The 25,390-nt window shown below is 36.5% G+C and overlaps 1 protein-coding gene across 2 annotated transcripts in view; it reads left to right on the top strand.

The window, feature by feature from the left end:
* The window catches only part of LOC129004829 (homeobox protein caupolican-like), a 66,117-nt gene that overhangs the window by 5,252 nt on the left and 35,475 nt on the right, over positions 1–25,390 (top strand). The window contains exon 1 of one of the 2 annotated variants that reach the window (XM_054433477.1): positions 1,602–2,404. The exons of the other annotated variant lie outside the window; for it this stretch is intronic. Coding sequence (XP_054289452.1) covers positions 2,366–2,404 — 39 coding nt within the window. The 5' untranslated portion in view covers positions 1,602–2,365. Of the gene's footprint in view, positions 1–1,601; positions 2,405–25,390 lie in introns of those variants that run through there. 2 annotated transcript variants of the gene reach the window in all.

Raw genomic sequence — 25,390 nt, 5'->3', positions numbered from 1 at the left:
GGCACAAGCTTTGTCTGTGAACGCACACGCTTGATACTATGTTGACTTTTCTCACGCCGGTTCGAGCTTGCAAGCGCTTGCCAACAAGCGCTTGTAACCAGCTTTCTTTGTGAACGCACCCTTACGTTTTTCCTTGTGGTGTACGTGTGTTGGGTCCCACAATAACGACTCACCATGGTAGGCTTCTAAAAAGTCAAGAACTGTGTTATTTGACTAATCCATGTTTACTTTAACACAAAATGCACCCACAAACTAACGACGCACAGCTGAACTAACGACGAGACAAGGCGAGAGTGAACTGGGGTGCCTCGCGCTCGCCACTCGCTCAGTCTCGGGTCCTTTGACTCGTGTCAAAAAACCGACTCCAGACGGAGCGTCGGCGAGCACGAGGCGAGGCGAGGCGAGGCGACCCGAGTCAAGGCAAGACAAGACGAGCGCACCGAGTACACTCTCGCACTCGCCAACGCTCGCCTTGTCTCGGCGAGAGTGTACTGGGGGCATAAGAGAAAAACTGGGTCAGTAAGGCAGGGTTGGCCTCTGTCACTCCTTACCCGTTGCCACCCTTAGTTGAGCCGCACTTTGGAACTGGGATTTGAATCTTTAATAGTAAAAATATATATAAGTATATTGAATTAGAAATATAATTACTTCAAGCCTGCATTTTAATAGATATAATTATTATGTAGCCTATGCTATTAGTAGGCCTATATAGCTGTAAAGTAGATAGCTAATTTTTTTTACGTAGTTCTAAATTGTAAAATCTCGCATTTTAGAGATTTTATTTTTGTCTAGGTGTGAAATTAAAAGTGAGCTTCTTACATCAAATAATAAGTAGGCCTACTCGTTAGAAATTTAATAAATAATTATTATGGCGTATTACCCCACTTATCTGACTTGAAACTTGAATACGATATTACTTTTTGCCTTTATTAAAACTACGTGTTTTTTTCAAATTTCTAACAATTAAGTTCAGTAAACTTGGAAATTAGATTTGGCAAAATACAGAGGATATATTTTACAGTTAACCACATGAATTTGATAACAGTAGGGAATTTTGAATTTAGTTACACCACCCTAGTAGGCCTATTAACGTATAAATGTATTATTTTCAATATTTACAATATTTTCCTTTTCACTGCTTAGGCCTATATTTTATTTTTATTTATGTATTTCTTTATTTATTGATATTTTCACCGTATTTAAAACCTATTGCAATTTTAAATAAATTGTTGGTTAAATAAGGGTAGAATCATTTTTTAAAATTAAAGTTGTAAATGAACCGTGATACGATTGTATAAACAGTCACCAAATTCACCGTAAATTATGCGTACCACCTAATAAAATGAGGAAAATCCGCGAACCTAATTGTACTTGTACTTGTCGAAGGCAAAGTCGCAAGTGTGAAGTGTGTTGTGGTGACACGGTGTTCGGTGTTAACAAGCGAAGGGTGCCGATAGTTGCCGATAGGGTAGTATCTACCGATAAACTTGTAAACAGGAGCGAGGCGTAGTGGAGTACAGAGAGCGGTGATTAATATGGGTGTATGAGGTCAAGCCGAGACGCCATCGGCCAGGGAGGGCATGTAGAACAAGTAGATCTATCATCACCGGAGACAGAATGACACGATTGGAGGACATCGGGACGGGTGGGCGGGGCGAGATACTCGGCTGAACCTATCAGCAAGCCGCGCGACCCGCAGAAAAAAGAGAAGCGAAAGAGGGGAAAAAGTAGGAGACGGAGCGGGAGGTTTTTCAATCGCGGCGGGGGGAGTGGGGCGCGTAGACTCGTGTAGCGCTTGTTGTAGTTTGTGTGCATTTTGTTGCGGACTTGTGTGAGACCACCCCGCGCGCGCTCACTCTCAAACCCGCGCTCACCGACGTAGCTACCGTACCTACGCTACGCCGTCGGCCGTACGTCCACGTGGCGACATCTACGTCGACACAACGTAGCCGACACACGACGTAAGCGTCACCTCCTCAAAAACCGACAAAACTGGACACGAAGGAGAGGCTTGGAGGGGAGAGAGGGGTGGAAATCGGTGGTGGGGAGTAACCGAAGGCGCTACGGATTCTCCCTCCGAAAAATAGCTTTTTTCGGCGGGGGTTTTCGGTTTTCGTTATCACGTCCCCTCCTATCCTACCGTGCCTTCTGTCACTCGCAGTGCGAACGCGAGCGGAGAAAAAATCGAACACTCGGAACATTATTTCGTGTGGGTGGCTCAGTGCGTATACCGTATAGCGTGTGTGTGACTGTGTAGCATGCGTGTATCACATGCCGTGATACCGACGATAGGCGTACATGTGGACTGATGGATAAACTGTGAACTGTGAAGGTGACTATGCTGTGACTGGCCGGACCCCGTACAATGTCCACGTACCCGCTCAGAGGCTCGCCGAATAATCAGGTAACTTTTAGGTTATGTTTACATCTGCCACAAGTGGGCATACAGTAGTGTGTGCGCATTCAAGTGTGTGATCAAAACTCGAACTTTGTGGTTAGTAGTTGAACAATGTTTTAGTGACTCGAAAACCTCCAATAACTGTCACCACATTTGAAAATTGATTTAAATTATCAAACATCAAAACTTTAAATATTCAAAACTTCATAATTTCCTCTTTAAACTCGTACAAGACATCACAACGGTAAAAGATTAGCATTTAAATACAAATAGCTAACTGTATTCGTATCGATCTATGCATAGGAATTTAAATATTCTACCCCAACATGTTTTAAGGTTCGCCTATATTTGTAAAAATCGAATTTGAATTCGTTAGGCCTATTGTAAATTGATTAAATAGTATTCCAAACTAGTATAAACAATGTAGGCCTAATAACAACAATGTAACAATGTAAAAAATACATGTGTAGGCCTGGGGGTTTTTCACTACCACCAATGTAAGAAGTAGTATATTTTTAAATTGAGTGTAGGCCTAGTATTTATGATCATCATTTTAGCATAATTGAATATATGTCACAAGATAAATCGACCATTAAACGCACGAATATAACATATTCTGAATTATATATATTTTAGAAATATCATCATTTACAAAATCTGGCAACCATTAGCTTACAAAACTACCCTAACCTCAAATCAAAAGCCGCGTTTCACAATACTTAGCCGTTCCATTTTGACAACAATGATGATAATACTCGTAACTCTTTCTTAACTTCATAATTACATAATTCAGCATGAAAAGTTTGATATGTGTTACTTGTTGTTTGGCTCAAAATATGTAAAACTAAGCACAATCTGAAATGTATACGGTGTTTCGGATATCTTTAAAAACGCACGAAAGGCTTATAATATACTATTACAAAAATTAAAATACAAAATATCATCCAAATCAGTTAGTTCTTTAGGAGAAAAGTGTCTTTACTCTACAGCATATTTTTTTAAGTAGCCTATTTTAAAACAGCAAAAACGTATGGACATCAACACCCATAAAACATCAAAACACATAGGGCAAACCTAAATAAAGGATTTTAATTTAGAATCATCAGAAAAAATAACATTGATTTGTCAATCATTCCACTTATGTGAGAAGTACCTAAGATAAAGTGTAGACGTCAATCAGCCTCTGTACGATCCATACATACCAGTATCTATCTAAATTTTTAAACATCAATTAAAAGATAATTCTATTCATCTTCAGTAGGCCTACCAACCGACACAAGTAGCCTGGTAACTATTGATACCAATTAACAGCTACCCTGAGTTTAATATAAAACTAGGTATAAATTTATAGTTATCAAATTTGTGAAGCTTTTAAATCTTCAATTGTTTTAAAACCCCATACATATCTTTTCAACAACTGAAAACAATAGATTTTTAGCAAGTTGTGAATATGTTCCCCATTTGTCTGAAACAGTTATCAGAAATATACCAATTAGTTCCATTATGAGATACCATATTTAATGCTTGGTATTCATTTATTCTAATCGCGTAACAAACCAGCTGATTTCAGCTATCCACCTTCACCAAAAATACACATTCAAAACCAATTTCCAACTACGACCCCCAAGCACAGTAGGAATTATTGTCGAGTCAATAACTTATGCCCATCTTGCCCCCAACCGAGTATAAGGTGCCAGCTGGTAGGTCGACAATGGACTGTTGTGTTATAATTTACATTTTTCATCGCCTCCCTGATATTCAGATGGCAGTGGTGACGGGGCCATCCTCCGGTAGACGGTGTGTAGGCTATAGTTGGCCCTCGTCCAACCGTCAGGTGGTCAAGTTTGTCTTCTATTTCAATTTGCGGCTCGAAGCCCCTTGGGCACTTGACCCTTTAAACTTTGAATTCGACCTCACCCTTGTCTTGAACTATTAACGAAGTTTACATTGAGTCAATATATGAACGAGGTTAAACATCAGCCTATGCGTTCAAAAGTGGTGCAAATCTGATGCACAAGAAACAATTAGGTCCTTACTCATGCTTTTAGAGAGAGTTTAATTATTTGTTTTTATTTTCAAGAATAATTACCTTAAATAATTTCGATAATATCTGAAAAAATAGCCATACTTTTTAATTCGGTAGCATAACAATTTAGTTTTTTTTTCAACAGTAATTTACTATTAGAGAAGTGATTTAAACCGGTTACTTTTAAAGGTTTAAATATGTATCATTACCACAGAAATAACCGTAATGCAAAACTATTACAAAACCAAACACTGAAATAAAGTAAACCTTTACCAACATAGCAGTCTTTAAGAAGCAGTCTTGAATTTTAAAACGCATGGAAAACCTCAAAGCCAGGAAAGTGTTTTCAATTTTCTGGATTGGATAAACGGAATCTGTACAATCTTTACAATCTTACACGGATATAGACTTTGTTTATTAATAGCACGACACGATTTAGATTTGATAGGATGGACAATTTAAAATGAAGCCTACGAACAAATATTACGTATAATTAGGATTCCACATCAAGAGTAAAGATTGAAACAAATTCTTTGTAAGTTAATGCAAATCCTTCCACCATTTCAAATTTTAATGTTTACAGAATATAATGAGATCATTTTCATATATGCCCCTATGCTCTTTGTGTGCTTAGTTATGACATTTTACAATCCTAATATTTGTAGCATCAGCTAGTTACAAATAACCTAGTACAAAACGGACGAATTTGAAAAACTAAGAAATATATAGAAACAACTTAACTCAACTGAATCTCAAATAATTCAACGCTCCTTTCGCACTAATTTTGACGCCGAAATTGAAGAATTCGTGTAAACCAGTCATAAGTTACTTCACTATTAACATAGAGGAAGAAGAGTCATAAATAATCCCAGTGTGAAGCCTGTCGGCAAGTGATAACTGGCTAGTGATAGGTTTATGGTTCAATTACATGTAATTACAATGAGAGGCATACAATTAGCAAGGCGTGGCCAGCGAACATGCTTACAGAGGCGGATTACCATAGGTTATACACATTACACATCATGTATAAAGAACCGGTAGACAAACCTACGTTGTCTAAGAAGTAGTTAACTTTATTGGATTCTTTGTATGTTGATTGTACGCTGAAGATACATTGGAACTATATATTAGTTGATTGCAAATGGAATGCATATGTTGCAGTATAAAAATAGGTTTGATTTTGAAAAATCTAAATTTAATCTCAGTTGATTGACGATTGCTCAAGAAAATCCAACTGTCTAAAAAAAGTTGGAAAATATCGATGGTTGAAACATATGTAGCATTTACTGCATGGCAAATGACTGGGGAAATACCTATGTTACGAAGAAATAGTTTTAGTATTGTATAATTTATTAGTTTCGCTGTGTGTTAGTTGACTGTACCGCCTGCGCGAAAGCTTTACTGGTTAACAAGATACCACAACAGAAGTTGTAGGCTATATTTAGAAGAAAATATTCGCGGTAGGCTATATTTAAGTGGGTATTTCTTTCAAAATATTTCCTACAAATCTACATTCTTAGGGGATATATATTTTTTAAACATCTTGTTCATGATGTATTCAAGTTCAGTGTTTTATATGGTTAGATATCACCGTTTCAATAAAATTGAAACATTTTGATTTATTTTACTGTCCTCCATTCCTGAAACACAAATAATTTATGGAAAACCCTGTATAGAAATTGTTTAAATGCATATTTTGTGAAGTGTTGGCCACTTATGAAAACTTTTGACGAAAATAAATGCACGTAAAACTCAAAAATACTCATAAATCAATAACGAAGAGATTGATATAGTTTCCCAGATGTAGGCTACAAATTATTCTTACCAAACCTACTCAAGGGTTTGTAAACACATTGTATTCTTGTATACTATCCCTTGCCAATTTACACTTCTGCCTATTCATATACTACGACCAGTGATCACATCAGATGAAACTTATGTGAATTTATAAGAGAAAATTTGCAAACGAGTAACAAAATTTTCTCAAAACCTAGTACAATTATTATATAAAAAACAATGACTTATTATTAACTTAACTTTAATTTATACAACGCTCGCTAGAAGAAATCTACAATATTCCTTGGGGTATTGGAGTATTCCTTGGATATAGCTCTGCGGGCAATAGAGAACCAAATATCTCAGAATAGCCTACAAATTTGTCTAAATAGTAGTTTAGTCTCTAAATGTCTCATACATATATTTCCAAAATGTAAATACATTGAAAATATTTCATATATTTTCATAAGCACAAAAATTGATTTTAATTTTAGAGTGGACCCAACTTACTTAACGATAAATGATTACGAATTATAAACTTGTTTTCATCAAGTAACCAGCAAAAGTTCATTGAAGTTCATCATTGAATTCGAAATGTTGTCAAGGGGCTTATAGAAATATTAATGTTTGATTCCGATAAATTTGTATTTCCAAAAGCGAAATACATTAAACATACTTCATACATTTTCGAACTTAGCTCAAAAGTAGGTTTTAATTTTAAAATTAACCTTTTATCACAACAACAGACTAACACGAATTAATTGTTTGAATTGTGCTTCCATCTACACTCTGCTTAAAGGCAAATTTAGTAAACACTTGGCTGAAATGCTCAGAATCTCACTCTTTACAAATCCATTCACAAAACGCCTCCATTCACAACCGGGATCAAGATCAAATTAAAAAAGTATCTACAAGATCCATGAGTGGAGAGGTCCTATAATAGGCCGGCCACAATATAAATTATAGCCGATGCTATCGAGGATCCTTCGAGCGACACAAAAAGTGTGAACATCCGACGCCGGCGGTCGTACGTCTTTCATTGACCCTGGACACTTTGTATTTTGTATTCCCCGCCTCTCCACTTAATGCCTAAATGGTTTCGTTATTTATCTATCGCTCTTCCCTGACGTGACTCGGGTGTCCAACAGCATTTGTTTATAGGGAATTCGGATATCGTGCAAGGAAAATTGGGAATTGTAAACGGTGCGAAGGCTGTGTGTTAAGTCACAGTAAATAAACACAAAAGATTTACTTCATGTGTTTAGAAGTAAAACACATAAAGCAGAACTCAGGTGGAGATAAATAGAAAACTGTGACAGGAAAAATATATGGTGGAGAGAAACACATAGCTAACACACAACAAAACATCCAAAGCAGAGAAAATAGCCTACAAATCCAAAACACAACAAACAACACTATTATTTAGTGGGAACAAAAGAAAACTAAAAAATACATAAACAGGATTTCTGTAGTGGGGGAAAACCCCATAACAGAATAGAAAAAACTAAACCCATATAACAAATATTGAAGTGGAATATAGAAAGCGAAAACACATAAAACAGAATATTGTGTGGAGGGAAACACAAAATGAGACACAACAAAAATATCAATAGAAATGTATAGCTATAAATTTCAACAAAATATGTGGCAGAGATAAATGAATGCCGGGCAAATGCGGACACGGAATATTGGGGACACATCATTAAAGAGGGCATAAGCGGACACTAGAGATTACTGTTACCTGGCAAAGGGTTGACAGGTCTCTGCAAATATTTCAAGGGCGGAACATTGCGGACACATGTATCTACGACGGGAAAAAAGGTGCGAGGGAGGGAGGATTTTATAAGCGTTACGTTTGTGCTTACAATGTTTTAAAAAATTGCTCCAAGGATTTCAAAAACTGGAACTAATAGCATTCAACAAATGTTGTTATTTATTATGAATATTTTGTAGAGTTTTGATAATTAATTCATTTACTTTATTTGTCCGGCCATGCTGGTTCGCGATCTCCTTTGAAAAGACTTAGATTCACACGTTTGTTCCAAATGTTGCCAAAATCGTATAATTTTTTCTTGAGTTAAAGTGCTAATGGACGCAATTATAAATATCTTTATATTGCACTTACATATTTGAACTAACTTTTTTTGGCCTCTGGGAAGCTTAAAAAAATCAAATCTGTATCGGTTCCAGGTCTAGGTCTTGCAACGAGACCTATGTTTGGCAAATTTCCATTTGTGCTATTGGATATACCAACCCTGGTAAACTCACCCAGTGTATTGTATTACGTTTGCAAAATTCCAAACAGAAAAATACCAGTAACACCCCTACTCTGGCATTTGTGTCCCGTGGATTGTAAGTTTGCAAAATTCCAAACAGAAAAATACCAGTGAACTTTATCAATTTACTTGAAACTTATTTTTATAACTAACGTAATGATAATATTGTTCAGAAGTACACATGATATGTTTAGTTTTAGTTTTACATAGGTTTACAAATATAAACTAATTTCCCTACCATTTTAATGTTTATATACATCGACCCCCAATATATTTGAAACTATACATATCACTTAAGTTTAATGTATTCTTTATAAAAATACCTTTTGTTTGTATTTTAATTACTTATTGAAAGCTGGAATATAAGTTGAACATCATTCTGTTATCGAGTTCTATAGGATATTATTAGTTAGAACAAGTGGATAGAGTGTTGTCCATTATCATTTGTCAATTAAATATTCATTACAAATTGCTGTCAATAAACACGCATCAAATTACAATGCAAAATTTTGGATAAATATAACGCCTTTTTGAAGCTGGACAACATTAAAATTATACAAGGCTTAATGTTATAAAAGTTAATCTTATACCATATATCATAGTTTACAGGCCCATATTTGACATCGGGTTACCTTTGTCAATTGATTGCCAAGCCGATACGCACGTCGTACAGTTTTGACAGGCCTACAGGAATAGTATATTACACTACTAGACCGGTTCGTGGTGTTTCGTGCGAGAACAGTGAAGCTTAGGGCGAGTACAGTAACGTACGATACCTGGCATCATACTACAGAGAAAAATAAGTACATTTTAAACTCATGAAACAATTTTTTTAGGATATGACATAAATTCCAATATTTTTATATTTCAGAATATAAAATAGGCCGTTGCATTTTGCTGTTTATTTCATCAGCTGACTACGTGCACGGTAAAAAACTTTAACGCCACACTACACTGGTTTAACGAACTTCCCACACAATGATTTAGTCCAGATAACAACTGTTTGCTAATAAAGTAAGAAACCTCTTAGCGATGCCCCATCTTTATTCTTCATTTAATTAACAAATATTATCAATCTGGCAAGCGATCTCTAAAGAAAATATAAGTATCAACAGCAAAGCTCTACAAAATATTCAAAATCAATAACAGCATTTGTTGAATGCTATTAGTTCCAGTTTTTGAAATCCTTGGAGCAATTTTTTAAAACATTGTAAGCACAAACGTAACGCTTATAGAATCCTCCCTCCCTCGCACCTTTTTCCCCGTCGTAGATACATGTGTCCGCAATGTTCCGCTCTTTAAATATTTGCAGAGACCTGTCAACCCTTTGCCAGGTAACAGTAATCTCTAGTGTCCGCTTATGCCCTCTTTAATGATGTGTCCCCAATATTCCGTGTCCGCATTTGCCCGGACACCGAGATAAATATATAACCAAACCCAATAAAAGTACAGCAAAGAGACACACAGAAATAGAACACATAGTACCGAATCTATTGTAGAGAAAAACTAACATTAGACTGTAGACAAAAACATAAATATAGAATACAATTTTTAACACAATAAGTGCTAGTGAGGAATGCAAAACTTGACTACAACCAAAATACCGGTACACACTTCTATTGAGGTGGACTATAATATTTTGGATTAATTTAGGGGGAATCTGATTAGAAAAGATCCAGAAAACGTTGATGGTTAAAGGATTTATCAAGTTTTTATTCGCATAATATATTGTTAATGTCTTAAATTTATTGTATGTCTATTTTACAATTTTTTTCTATAGTTGCACTATGCGAACATCTTATGACAAAATCGTGTTAATTCAATATTTTACTAATTTGAAAATAAATTATTCGATGGCTAAAATGATTTGTGATTGACTGTTTTCCAGATTATTTTCGTAGTTAATCATAACCTTCATGAGTGAATTTCTTAAGTCTTACAGAACAAATTTTACCTTCCCTATTATTTATGGACTTTGCGATTTATAAAAAAAAATTCAAAGTAATACACTCAACACCAGCTAAGTTTAACATGTTTATACATAAAAATACGGAATATACTCCATGCAATGTGCGAAGTTTTAAAATGGAGATAGCCTCAAACATAGCTTATAAGCTTCTTATGTTTTTTTTAAATATCTCGATATTTTGTGCACGCACATTTTTCGGTTCACTAGACTTAACACCAACACATCTTGTATTAAACAATTTGCTGATTTATTATTCCTCACGTTCATTTACCTTTGAGGTAACCTTCTAAAATAGTCCTGATATACGCTCAATGCCATACTGTGGAAATTTAATTTCCCAATGCAGCTCAGCACACGGCCTGTATCAATGGCAAAAACGGCTTCAGTCTTTAAACGGGAAAAATAACAAAAATGGCTGCGGTGTCGGCAAACGGCTGCTTGTACTACAGGTATCGGATTATGTAAAACGTGCCTATGTAAACCCAATATCTGGTTAGCCTTAGTAGGGCGGGGCCCACAAAAAGCCAGCGGCGCTCGTTTTCTAAGTTGTTCTTTGTTTGGGCCCATCGGGGCTTAGCCGCGGTGCTCTCCGGTTGCGCTAGGCGCCGGATTTCGGGTTGCGCCGCCTTCCGACAAAACACAACTCGAATGTATGGTCTATTATGAAGATATTTCACTTAGAATTAGAAATATCGAAATATTATAAATATAGAATTAAGTATTTTTTTGTATTTTGGTTTCAGGTGGGCATACTATATACAGTATAGTAAATATAGTTTAGTATACACTTAGATTAGTGTATAGTGGCAATGTGGGTACCAGATTGTATTTGTAATTTTGAAAAAATAAAAAAATTAAAACGTAAAATTTTAATATTTATTTAAATTGTGTTATTTTTATCCTTCTATTAATTGTAAAAAGTAACAATGCTTTAAAAACAAGTTTCAAAGTTCGGACAGCAAAAACTATTGTACATGCACATCAATAAACTGGGAATTCGATAGCCTACTTATAATTTAGAAATAGTTTATCGTGTTGAAAGATGATGATCGTGTTGACACCGAACATAGTATTTCATACAAATAGCTGGCAACATAAAAAGTTTTATATATTTAATAATTTTAATTTTAATCCTGTTGAAACAAATATAATTTGTAATAGCAATTAAAACTTTTTTTACAACTTTCCATTACTATTTACTACTCTCTTATTAGTGTATTGGAAGACACTCAAGGAGTATTGGAACAAGTAGGATACGTATTATGACTCCATTTTGTATTACAATAGTAATATAATATCATTATATTACCTACCTTATATTATATTACCCTACCTAATATTTTTTAAACAAAGTGAGATTTTCATTTGTTTAAGTAACAGTAATGTAATTTAACTATAGCGGTAACTATTGTTAGTGGTTAAAGGTGATAGAGGGTAACTTCCTAGACGCGATTCCATCCTCTAATGACAATTACAATCTAACTTCATACCACATAGGCTAGTTGTTGAAAGGCTTATACAGTTTTAGACAGAGACAAATGCCTCTACAATGCCGTGCCAAAGACAAGACATTGCGTAACCATTTACACGTATACAAGTGATTGCACAACTGCTGTAGTTTTCTTGTTACTGATAATCAACAAGGCTCGCCTTTGATGATATCATGGTAGAGTAATTGCCAAGTAATTAAACTTACCGATCTATGTAATGTGTCAGTATGGAGGCAGGCTTCCGCATTCAAGTGGTTTTCCTGAGAATATATTTTTCACTTGGAAAGACCGCTCAAGGGTTTCCAAGAACGATAGTGATCGTTTTGATTGTACAATAATTTAATATATTGAGAAGTTTCAGTAAACTCAAGCGTCATAAAAACGTGGTTAAAAATGTGAATCTCTAAACTGTAGTAAATTTATGAGTCTCGAATGTAGTTATATAAATGTCTAAAACATATAAACACCCGTAATATTTCAAGGAAATCTCAATTTTTGAACGAGCTATTAGAAAAGTTAAATATTTTTTTTACTCTTCCTTGGTGTAAAATGTATGATAAATGTATGAACAATGTTGTACAGCTATTTTGACAAAATTGTACTAAAGGGAATATCAAATAACTATTAAAAAAAATGCAAAGGATTAGGGCCTACTGTACATTTATTTCAAAGTTTGACATGCACATATATTTTTTTCTATGAACAATACATGTTACACTTATGTTACACCAATAATGACCAGTTAGAAAAGTAATAACTTTCATCATTAATATATCTTGGTTATTTTTTTTTATTTATTTGCAAAAGAAGATTAGGTATACTACTTAAGACGAACTTTACTGTGAAGTGGTGTCTTTGAACACTGAACACTGAATGAGCAAACAATAAATCTATTATAATAAAAAAATAAAACCCCAAAGTAACCGGGTTATTTTAAACTAGCCATGCCAAAATACTGCGAGGTACGCATACTTGCACACATCACTTAAGTAAACACACAACCAATAGTATCCCTAGCCAAACAAACGTAGAACGAACCACGGTACCAATAAAACACAGAACCAACCATACAAGTGATCCGAAGGTTAGATACCGTTGATAACGACTTGTTCGTTTTTCTCTGCATCCAAAGGTGAGACCCGATTAATATATGTATTTAGAGTCCAGCACGTCGTAAATTGTCTCGAGCGGGACGCGCCGGCGCTGAGCCGGGGCTCAAAAACGGCGGGAAAAAGTAAAAAAACCCCGGGTGATTTGACACCTCGGCCCGCATTCTGTCGACGCAATTAAATTGATCGTCTCTTTGTGGCGCCGTGTTCGCCGGTTGCGTTAGGGAAATTTCGTGTTTTTGTTTCAGGTTGGCAAGCCTGACGCCAGTATTGTCGGATGTATTTTGTCCATAGTTGTTAGGTTGTTTCATTGGATATAAAATGTCTAGATTGTGCTTAAATGTACAGATGTTTTAAAATTTAGCGTAGCATGTTTGTTTTGCTTAGTAAGCAAAGCGAATAATAACGAACGATAAATATGTAAAAACCAGCGACGAGCGAATGACTTTTTTCAGTGAATCACGAAAATAAATTTCAACTTAACAGGTTTTAAGTTTATTGGTTTTTAAACCTTCAATTCTCTGAAGCACCTAACCAACCTTAAATACGAGTCAAATTCAAATTCATTGCTATAGTTTAGTTTAAAGAGTTATTTATTCTTTTTATTCAACACCAAAACATAATCCACACGAAACGATTGTCCCCAAATAATACATAAATAACATGAACTGCATATGCATTTAGTGGTAGAAACCCACCTTCTTACCTTCTTTGATAATGGCAAACATATATAACTAATCGAAGTGATTGCACAATTATTTGTAATATAACTACTAGGCGAAAGTAGACTTGACTAATTTCTTGCGAAATCAATGGATTTAAAATAGCACAGCACTATCTATCGCACTATAACCACCTTATTTCATCAGGGACATGACGTCATCGAGTGTGTTTGTCATATCATAGGCTGTGTATTTGTGTAATCAACAAGTATTTAAAACAAATAAAGTAACAAATACAAACTTTGAATATATTAACAAAATGTAGTATTTATAGTTGTTAGTATGCCTACGGTTACGAATTTAATTTTTCGATCAAAAATTCATCAATCTTTAATATGGAAATCGAAATACTGGACGTATTCAAACACTTAAAAACAACACATTATATTGAATGAAAATTTATGTGGATAAACAAAATTTCAATATCAGGATTCTAATGAATAGATAAATAGTAGTAAGATGATTTGTTTAAAAACTAAAATGTGCGTGGACAGATATTTTAACATTATTATTTCGTGGTAATGACAATAAGCCTAGATAGGCCTAAGTATTATTTGTTCATTTTTAACTTTTGCGAATTTAATGTTTGAACAATAACACAAATTGTTTTAAAATCAATCTTCGTCAACCTAGAAAAACATTGTGTATTGAAAATGTAAGAATCTTCTCTCTAACCTAATACAGGAGTACAGTATTTGTCAACCTAATTTAGTATTTCAAAGTCTGACCAAAATTATGTAGAATGTTTGGAATATTAAAATATTTCGTACTCAAGACATTAAACAAATTAAAACAAAATCAACAATTTGTTCGCTCGTATGGAACGCATACTACTGAATTCAACTGTGCTAACATAATTAATTGATCAATAGTTTCCCTACTCTCACTGTCAAGTGTCAACCGACAATAGATAAAATATTGAATCAACAGAGAAATGTGGAACTACCGAGAATATTTGTTCGGTATAAGGTAAAGTACAGCATGTTTAACAAATAGTTCGAAAATAGTGAGTAAAAGATCACAGTGGGTAGCCCATTTTCCACTTAACATAGATACGTGGAACCACAGAGAATCATTTTAAATATGTAAATGTTAAATTACACATTTAACAAATTCTTAGACACTTGTGCTGAGTGAACATAGTGGCCAACCAACGTGGAAATGATGACAAAATATTGACATCTTTCTTTAAATGGCAAATTGCGAAACCATTTAACAAATAGAAACTTGCGTTGAACACAGTAACCATCGTTGTCATTATTGCAACAGACACTATCACACAACCCGTGCAAGAATCTGACCAGCGACAACGCGGTTCCGAGAACTCACTATCTTAATGTGCATTCATTCATTGCACTGCAGCTTTTTAGCCTATTCTCTCGAGTTATTCGAAAGATGCGCGTTTCGCGGCTCGATCACTTCCTCTCAAGTAAGGTAAGCGAAGTTGTCCAGCCAATTTCTAACTGTTACAGCCGCCAAGAATCTGCTTCCTGCCCGGTTTTGGAGGCAACCGCTGCGTCACAAAGAGTTTATGCTAGGAAAACTCCATTTGATCTTGCCGTCTCCAAGAATCTGTATTGCGGATTGAAAGTAGGTTAAAGTAGTACTTTGAATGGTTAAAGTTAGAAAATCTGTTACATTTTGTTGTGCTGTTTACAGTTTGTATCGTCTTGTCACAGTAACTAGTTTTCGATGATCGTTTCGTTATATAATTAATTTTTTGTGTTATTTAACTTTTTGGTCTGTTCCCACTTCTGAGTTGAGTAATCTCCATATTTAACAAACGTCAACAATCCTTCAATCTTTCAAAACACAATCAACAATCTTTCAAAATTTAATGTTGTCAATTTTATTTTTGTAAACCAATATAGTTATTTTTACGGAGGTTTGAAAATTGACCATTTTATGTAGCTTTTGAAACAGTTCCTAGGGAATCCATTATTTTACTTACGGTTACTAATACTATACAGTTCGAAAAGATACTTATCTGTTTGGAGCAATAACCAAGCCTGTTGAAATACAACACGTCAACCCGAGTATCGACAAAATATTCAACACAACCAGGAGCCGTACATAAACACCAATTATCCCAGAAGCACACAAGTCAATTCGAATGTGTTTCAACACCCGAAACACTCGACACTCGACACCCCGGGATGAATTCAAATCAGAAATTTGTGTCGCTCTGAAGATTTAATCGGAAGCAATAAACCTCCGTATGGTAATGCGCCCTACTGTTAGTACAAGGCCATAATTAAAACTGGCCACGAGTCTGAGCAATTAGTTATAATGTTGTGTCGCGTCAGTCAGCGGGACTTGTTCTGCCCACGAGACGATGTTCCTCCGAGTTATGGCAAGGATAATTCAAATCCAAGAACATTGTTGTCGCAGTCACTGGCCGATTTATTGCGTGAGTTCCCAAGGAAATGTTCCGATCTCGTATTTTCTTGCGGTCTCGATGCATATGGATATGACATTTCATCCTGGACGCTTGGTAATTCTCCGTGTGATTCAGAGGTTCCAGCACCAGCATTGCCTGTCAAGTCTGTTGGAGAAGCGAGCATACGAGTACAGACAAATCTAAAGGCTTGAAAACTCATCACTGGATTTACAGGTGAAGTTCTTCCAATGTATGCATAGAAAAAAGAGGTAGAACAATTTCCTGCTATCTTCTTTGATGCTACCAAAAAGTCTTTTGGGAAAGCTGGCTTTGTGAAATCTAGCTTCCAAATTTTGTCGAGTTTTCTATGCATTTGGATATAACATTTTATCCTGGAAATGTTTGGAATATCTCAATACGATGAAGAGGTCTCTAGCTCCCAAGCTGCGAACTACCTGGCAAGTCCATTGGAATAGCAGAAATGGATGTATCGTCAAATACGAAGATGAGTACTTCATTGTAGATGTCATTGTTAACTTGACGCTTGTGAAATCTCAAAGTCGTGTCTTCGTTTCTTAAGGAATGTGGTAACTCAGTTGTCAACTTCGATTGTCAAATGATGGTTTGCATTTCTTTTTCATATTGTTACAGTAACTGCGAGTTTGGCATATCCGAGACAATAAGTGAAAATAGAGAACATTCTGTTCTTAATTCAGTAACACATCTTTCTATTGTCCTGTAGCCTTGAGACACCTCCTGAGGTATATCCAGTTGTTAGTCTCATTCTTCGTGTCATTTCTCATTTCTTCGGGATGGGGTAACTCAGTTCCACCTGGAAGATCTTTTAAGTAAGGAATCCATGATAGCAAATCCAAGCTCCAATGCTAGGGCGTGTTCGTTCCTAACATCAACTACAAGAAGCTTACTTCAGCAATGAGCCATTCAATCACATCACCCGCCGATACGTCGCCGACACCGCATGTCGCACAGCGAGTAGGTCCGCATACTAAACATCACCTGGTGATTCACATCCGACCCGATCACAGCTCGGACCTCTTCCTTCCGGCCAGACATTACCACTTCCTCCTCCGTCTACGCATGTTTATGACCGCATTGGGCCTCGGCCAAAGACAGATTAGGCACGATTACAACCTCTCGTCGTCCACTCTTGTGTTATTCATCACGGGCGGTCATCACAGATTCACCGGGCATCTCGCTGTGTTTAACGAGCGATTTCGCCACGCTCAACGCTTTGATCGGTGGAGCTTGACTGTTCATAGTTCGATTGTCCGCGGGATCGTTCCTCAGGCCTAGTACATTATTCAACGTCCTCGTGACTTTATTGTTCAACTGATCGCTTCTCGGATGAAGACGGGTTAGAGGAACGTTCAACGGTGAAAACGGAATTTACACCAGAGTTGAATTGAGATTCTTACCATCCAGCCTTTAATTCATGTGGTGAAGAATGTTGTATAAAGTATTTTTGGAACTCCGTCCAAATGTAGTTTGTTGTAGCGTTAATAGATTATAAAACAACCAATAATCATTTAAAGCACCTACATAAACATCCGAGAACGATAAATATAAAAGTTGACAACATTTAGTATAACATTTCCCTTTATAATCCACTTAGTCGGATTGCCGACTTTACTGCGGCAGTTTTTCCGAGCGGTGATTTTGTTTGCTATCAACATCCGAGTTATGGGGTTTTACAAGCACAAACATCTGGTTAAAGCCTCAACACTTAACAGACTTTAAGACACCGTAACAATCGTGGAAATATAGGTACGTTCGACGCTTCTGAACCGGGAGGGGAGGATCGTTCTAGAAAGATAGTAAAAAGTTTAGGGCCGGGGTTAAAAGCGGTTATGTGTTTAACAGGCTGTTAACAATTTACAACACGTTTCTGTACAGGATTCACACGGTTGGTAGAAAGTATTACACCTGCTAGCATTCTTCATTATGAGATTTCCGGCTGGCCCAGTCTTCTCATCTCCCAATGTGAACACAGCTAATTAAAAGAATGTTGTCGGACTTTGTTCTTCGAGCCACGGTTTAGTGCGATGAGAAGATAAATGTTTTTAATTGAGTGTTTCGGAGATAAAGAGGCTCATTAGTAGATAATCCATGAGAACTGTTGAGAATGCTTACTCCAGAGAATTGATAGACTGTGATGTTAGTTGTGCTTCCAATGGCATCTACGGTTGCCGAAACAGAAATCATTTAGATGGAAGAGCCCACTCCGGAATAAAAAGTACACTACACTTTTATGGTTTGTACCTGACTGATGAGGCAAAGACAAAGATGATTTGTCTAAAAACTTTAAAAAGGGAAATTGATCACAAGATACGTTTTCTCTAAGGTTGTCTATGCTAATCATTGGAATGTCCTGACTTCGGTTCAATCACAAGAATAATCAAAAACTACAAAAGATCAAAACCAACCTCACTTGTGACAAACACTTACATGTAACATATCCCAAATGTTGATCTATATTCTATATAGCAATCCGTCCAGGCCTTACAGTAAATCCTTCCACTATAAAGGAGAGGAGGATTGCATCGTGTTACTCACCAAGTAAAAGCTGTGACTTGAGATTTCGCATTCAATTTTGCAGTACATATCCACTACATGTGATTCCTGTACAATCGGAGTCCCGCGCCGCCGGGATGGAAGCACTCCTTTGAGAATGCAAATCGCCAACCATGGATGACAATCTGCTGAAGCATATCACAGCTATCAGCCGCTTCAGCCGCCGTCACCAGCTGATCCGCAACGGTCAGCTGATAGCATCTGTGATAAGACGGCACACGTGGACCTAATGTGCAATCTTATCACAGCTAAACGGATTGGCTTGTCCGCTGATCTCAGATGATTAGCGCCGCTTGCGTCACATTTTTCAAGTGGATCTTCCAAACATGTGTTTCATTTTCTCTTTGCGCAACGCGGCTCCGATAAGCGGCATTCTTTGATTTGCGATTTTTAATCGCCTCTCAAGCTAAGTGCTGTCGCCATTTTGACACGATTGATACGATAAAAGAACGTGACATTGTTTCTATCGGTCGATAAGGATGATTAAACAAGCAATTACCGTGGTTAATTCACTCCTATTGTCGGTTTCCATTTGAATTATCGATGTTATTTGCAGTTGTGAAATCGGGTGACGCATTGTCAATAGTCTGAGTGTTAGCAGATAAATGCATATTGCAATCGTATAAGCTAGTCTTTGAATGAACACTCTTCCCTTCTGCTCAAATTGGTGGTATCGTTGTACCATTGGTATGGAAATTCCAAACTTCAGGGCAAGAAAAAACGGACACAAGTTGAGTAAAACACACATCATGATCGGTTTATACTAAAAAGCGTACTTAAAAAACAAATTTTCCCGACGAAAACATGAGGGAGATCTTCATTTAAAAATCTGGTGGAAACCGAAAGGATTCTCATCTCTCTAAGCGCTAAAAAGGTTTGATGGCGGAAGGGTATTAAGGCGAGTTAAGGGTTCAACTTTGCAATCAGACGTGTTAGCCAAAGTTGGCGAGAGTGGTGAAAGAAATATGAAACAGTTGGTCGGCCGCATCAGTGTTAACAACACTAACGACGATTACATGGTGTTGAACATGTAGCTCAACACCCCGTCCCTCCCCCGCCCTCCGCACTCTACAGGTCTAACTTCATCTTACAGGTCATTGGTGTAGTCAAAACAATCGGTTTGTATGTTAACAACAGGCTTAGGAAGTTAAGTTTGTACGCAGGTTGGTACATTAAACGTTTTAATGTTTGGTGAAGACAAATCTCGTAAATTCTCGAAGTAATATTGTCAAAAGTTTACTTATTTTGCTATGGACATATAGCACTAACTACACAATACACATAACTCATAGTGGCTACTAGATTAATTAGTAACGTATATCTTAGAATGTTTATAAACGCACCTTTGTAAATTTTTAGATATTTAGTTTAACTGTATTGGACATAATCAAATTTACTAGTTTTGTGTCAACATTTTATTTCTGTTCGTGTAAATCTTGTTATCATTTTAGTTCAATTTTATTGTTAATGGAAACAGGTTTTATAGCTCTAGGTAAAAAACTAACAACCCGGGTTTAAGACTTTCTAAATACAAAGTAAGCTTTACCTCGCTTAATAAAGTCAAGCTTTACAACAAACAACGACCAGCTGCTTTAGCAAAATGGGACAAGAAATTAATAGTCATCATTTGTAGCAAACTCTACTTGAAATTTCACAAACATCGAAGCACCTCAAACGAAAGCCATGCAACTAAACTAAACAACGAATCAACATTTTTTCGAACAACTTCCTCCGTTGTTTCTTCTACTCTTTTGTTCCTAACGCCTCCAACCGATTCGTGTCGTGTCTTGTTCACCTTCGTCTAAATGATACCTTTTTATTGGCCAAACATTTCTTTCATGTAGCTCAACAAATACCCTTTGTATAATTATACACCAGAGCTCGTCAAAACCCGCCAGTTAAGGATCTACAAGCCTTCTGGCATTTAATAACGCATATTACGTTAGATTAAAGCAACCGAGCGAGTCCTGGAAACAAATAATTATACAATTCCGCGAGGAGTGTCGCCCAATTAGATGATATCTATCACGCAGCCTGTACACTTCCAGGTTGTCAAGTCAGGTGTCTTCATACAACGGTGATGCGAAACTTCCCATACTTGTCAAAACTATCAGGAAAACTAGGATTAGTTGTCTTTCTTTCTCCCACTTCCTCAGCCACTCTTCTCACCTGCACGGTTGAGCGACGAGAATCAAGAGGAAACTATTCTTAAGTTTATAATTTTCTTGTGCAAGTTGATATAAGCACAGTAAAGAAATATTTTGGATAATAAGTAACCAAATTTGAAAACTTCCAAGCCTTGTCAAAACTACCAGGGATATTAGGACTAGTTATAATATGTAATAGTAATGGTAAAAGTTTTCGAAATCTAACATCGCTCTAGAATTGGTTATTCTTGTAACTAATGGCAGAGATGCAGACAATCTTTTGATATGCCAACCATTGCCTTCGTCCGGTTTTTTAAGACAGGGTTGTACTTGAAACTTAAGTATTCCACAGGTTAGGTTACAGTTATAAAATAGTCACATATCACATAGTCACTTTTTGCAGATTCTAACTAATATCCTCCGCGATTATCTGCCTGACCCATGAAGAACTTCTCATTCAGTTTCCAAAGGATACTGTTTGGCCAATTCCACCTAAACGTGAAAATGAACTCTTGACACATATTCTCATCGTGTAAATAAACAATGAAGTAATTCCCCTAACTGTGTATCCTCTGGAAATATCTGGCAACGTATGGTCCATGAAGACCATCTACTTTCCAAATGATACTGTTTAACCAATTAATGCAAATCCATCACAAAAATAATAATTTCACACGCTTTTTCCCGCCGTGTAAATCTACACAGAAGTAATTTCCCCAGCGTGAGCCCCAGTCAATTATAATCACTCAGCCCGTGTTCAGTAATCCAACAACACCTTCGTTAATCCCGTCTCGCCGAGGCTCTGTCAAGCAAAATTTAATCACGTCACGAACTTCTTTAGCATTTATAATTAAATCAGAAGCGTCAGGTCAACCCGGCTAAATGATCAGGATCAGTTTATCTCGCGGAGCTAATACAATTTAATTACTCTTCAAAGTCTGCATCGAACTGTGCCTGCTTCGTGTGTGGCTTTTCACAAGACCCTTCCAGGTGGGCCATGTTGAAACTCAAGGGTGGTTAGAGTTGCTACCATTAAATATCTTGTGACGAGTATTTACAATTTTCTAAAGTGTTTTAGTATCTACTCCTTTGAAATGTTGTACTATAAACAATTTTAAAACGCTTTGATGGTAAAGTGGTTCAAAACACGTCAATGTGTGGATATTGCAGGGTCCTACCCGTCCTTCTCGCACTGAAGTTCATAACGCCAAGCTCTCTTGAACTTCCTCATGCAACATTTTCTTTGCGAGTTTAGCCGTTAAGCGTGTTTTTTTAAAGCATTGATTCTGCAGTGGATTAATACTATTAACTATTTGTTATTTCACAAACTCTTGATCATATAGGAAAATAGAAAGTTTAAAGCTATCGCTTGTCTTCTGGTGTTATAGTCAAAGAATAAAGTGCTCAATTGTACAATCTGTACTCAAACTAAAGACAAATATTTAGTCCACATTCGCGCACGCAGCCGAAGACGAAACACACATTCACTTCATATTTCCAATCTGAGTTTTGGCGAGAATCTTCTAGTAGTAAACTAAGGCAAATGACACACGACTACATAACAACGTCCTTTTAACTAATCCATAGCCCGGTGACAACCAATTTTATAAATCGGTAACTTTTATAACAATTTAAAATTACATTTAAAGAAAACAAAGTCAACCCCGTGTGTGACTTTGTTGAAACAATTCTACCAAGACTTATACCCTACTTGAACAGTCTTTTTTATCAATACATCCTACAAAATACTCCCGAAACATAACCTCTCACAGTTGTATCTCGAAGCAGAAATTACAGGGCGTGCCTACAAGGGCGAGGAAAGGAAGAAGTATGGAGGCCAAAATGACATAGAGATGCCGTGATAAACCATAGCAATAATTACCTTGTGCTAACAAGCCTCTACACTCAACCAACAAGTCATAAATAAAATAGTCGTATTAACGTCACAGATCGGTATCACCGATTGTTGTATCGTAACGAATTAAAAACTTCCGGCGGCCGACGATGTGACGACCGATACCGAGTACTGACCGCTCTCCGCTCTCCGCTCTCTACAGCTCAACGACGCCTTAATTAACACAATCGGTCAAGGGGTGGGTTAATGTTTACGCATTTCGGTCGTAGATCTTGTAAACATACCTCTTTGAGGACTCCTAGGCTGTTGAATTAAGACCTGACACGACAGAGAGTCAATGTGTCGAGCTTTGCCCAAACCATTAACTATGAAAATCAAGACTAAGTGAACATATAAGTTTGAAACAGAATTTTGAGGATAATACAATGCGTATGTTATTTTGGACGTGCTCAGTCAATTATGTAAGTTAGTTATTGGTCTAAGTCTGCAAATTCACTATGTGCGAGCCTATAAATAGCCTGCAGCCTTGTTTAAGCAGGCAAAATATCTGAAGAATAAATAGCATGTCGAATCAGGCAAACAATGTCTTTGAAATGTGCTCGAAATCATGTAGAATTTCATAAAACAAGTGCAAACAAACACATCTTAAGTTTTACAAATAAATTTTCAAGTGAAAAACCCCACCAATTGTGACAGTCAATGTGCAAATTAGTCCATCTTGAACAAATCACTGGCCAAGTGAACAAAACAAAGTCGAAATATGGCAAAGTATTGTAATTGAATAAACCCCGCATTGTGCAAAGCCATATACTTTTAATGTAAACATGCGATGCAACGGAGTGTACAGCCTCATAATTAGCAGATGCTGGGTACAAGCAGTGTGTACACGAGACTGTGGGAGTATACACGAGCCGGGGACACACAAGCTCGCTACTCGCCGTGTCGACGTGTCCGTGCACACGCAACACGCAACGACACGACACGACACGTCGCATCTCACCCACGCGGTCGTAATGGATGTGATAGCGGATATCTACCATCGCAGCGTTGCGCCGCTTCTCAGAACATTTCATTGAGAAAACCGCAGAAAAACACGAGTGTGAAGTTAGCAAAATGTGCACGGTAGGGTCCAGCACAGGAATAGCACTAAACGTTGATACGTCTATAGGGAATCCCAATATTAAATTTGTAGCCAGTTAATAGATTCAAACGTAGCTGGATTAAGCAAAAGTGTGTTGATGAGAATTTTATTTATGTCGCCAACTGTTTCCAAACCAATCGGATAGTCAAACTTTTTGTCAGCTGTGACATCTTTTATGTCACACCCACTATCTTAGTGTCGTAAGGGAGGCGACGAATTTTGACAAACTCTGTGAGAGAGCATTCAACGCTGATCTAGCGTTTACATTTTTTTTCTTTTACAGCTAATTTATAAATTTGTCTACTTCAGCTCGTCGATGATGGCATTTATCATGGATGTTTTTAAATATGCCAAACTAGCCCCAAAACTCTAATATTGACTGTTGCTCATTCCAAAATATTAGCTACAAAATAAAAAGAGCTAAAATATTAGCTACAAGCAGATCTGAAATATTAGCTACAAATGTTTAACTGTGAATGCTTATCGATGATGAAGAAAACCGAGAAAAGCGCAACTGCTGTTCATGGTAAAACCGTAATAAACTATTGAGTCAATGTTTTAGCTTGTAATAACGTATTCACGTCTTGTTGGTGATTATTTATTTTAAATCATTGATTACGCAATTTTATCATAAATCATTTTGTATTTTTATTTATCACAGTTAATCTTTTTTTTTTTTTTTTTTTTTTTATCTTTTTGGTAATTTTCACTGTTTTTAAAATAGTTGTTTGGACTTATTTTTGCAATGTTTTAACTTGATTCATACATTTCCGGCGTAATACTAAGCAGAAAAATTGTTACTTGAGTTAAAAATATAAAATATTTAATTTAAATTCATTGGTGCGATTATGAACTAGATGTTTCATTCCTCACATCTACAATATTTACCAAAACTAATCAACACTCAACTACGTGATTTTTTTTAAAATTCAACTCAGTTACTAATTACTGAAGGATCTAATTGGCCTAAAATTTAATTAAATCAAATTACCACTACAACACCACCAACCAAGGTGGTAATAATGTGACAACCCCGTTAGAACTTCTTGTCGGACCCATTAACATTCAAATGAATGCAATGGGTTTGTCAAGATGCCAAATAAGACCGCAACTTCTATATAAAGCTGATAATGCGAAGAATGTTAAGTTATCCGCGTCTAACCCTACAGTGAAGCCCGGTGGCACGAACATGTTAAAGACTAGACCAGGTGTGGCTGTTAATTTGGCGCAAATACCTATGAATATGGAATTTTAAATAGCTTTCTAATCCGCGTGTATTTAGATTCCGGACACTTGCTGGAACACATTTTGTCAAGACAATTGTCAATCTGTGTAGAAAGCCAGTCATATTACTTAAAACCATTCACGGTAAAACAAAAGAACATTATAAGAATATCTCCACACACTACAGTAACATTATGTAGAGAACTGAATCCGTCAATTGTTATGGAAATTCGCCATATTACACAAACGTGAAACCGTTTACAGTGATTTAAAACTCTTAAAAAA

This window comes from Macrosteles quadrilineatus, unplaced genomic scaffold (genome assembly GCF_028750875.1).
Source record: "Macrosteles quadrilineatus isolate MER2022 unplaced genomic scaffold, UCM_ALF_1.0 Scaffold_11__1_contigs__length_5352618, whole genome shotgun sequence".
NCBI lineage: Eukaryota > Metazoa > Arthropoda > Insecta > Hemiptera > Cicadellidae > Macrosteles > Macrosteles quadrilineatus.
Note: the sequence above shows the minus strand (reverse complement) of the source record. Positions and strands in the feature narration are given on the sequence as shown.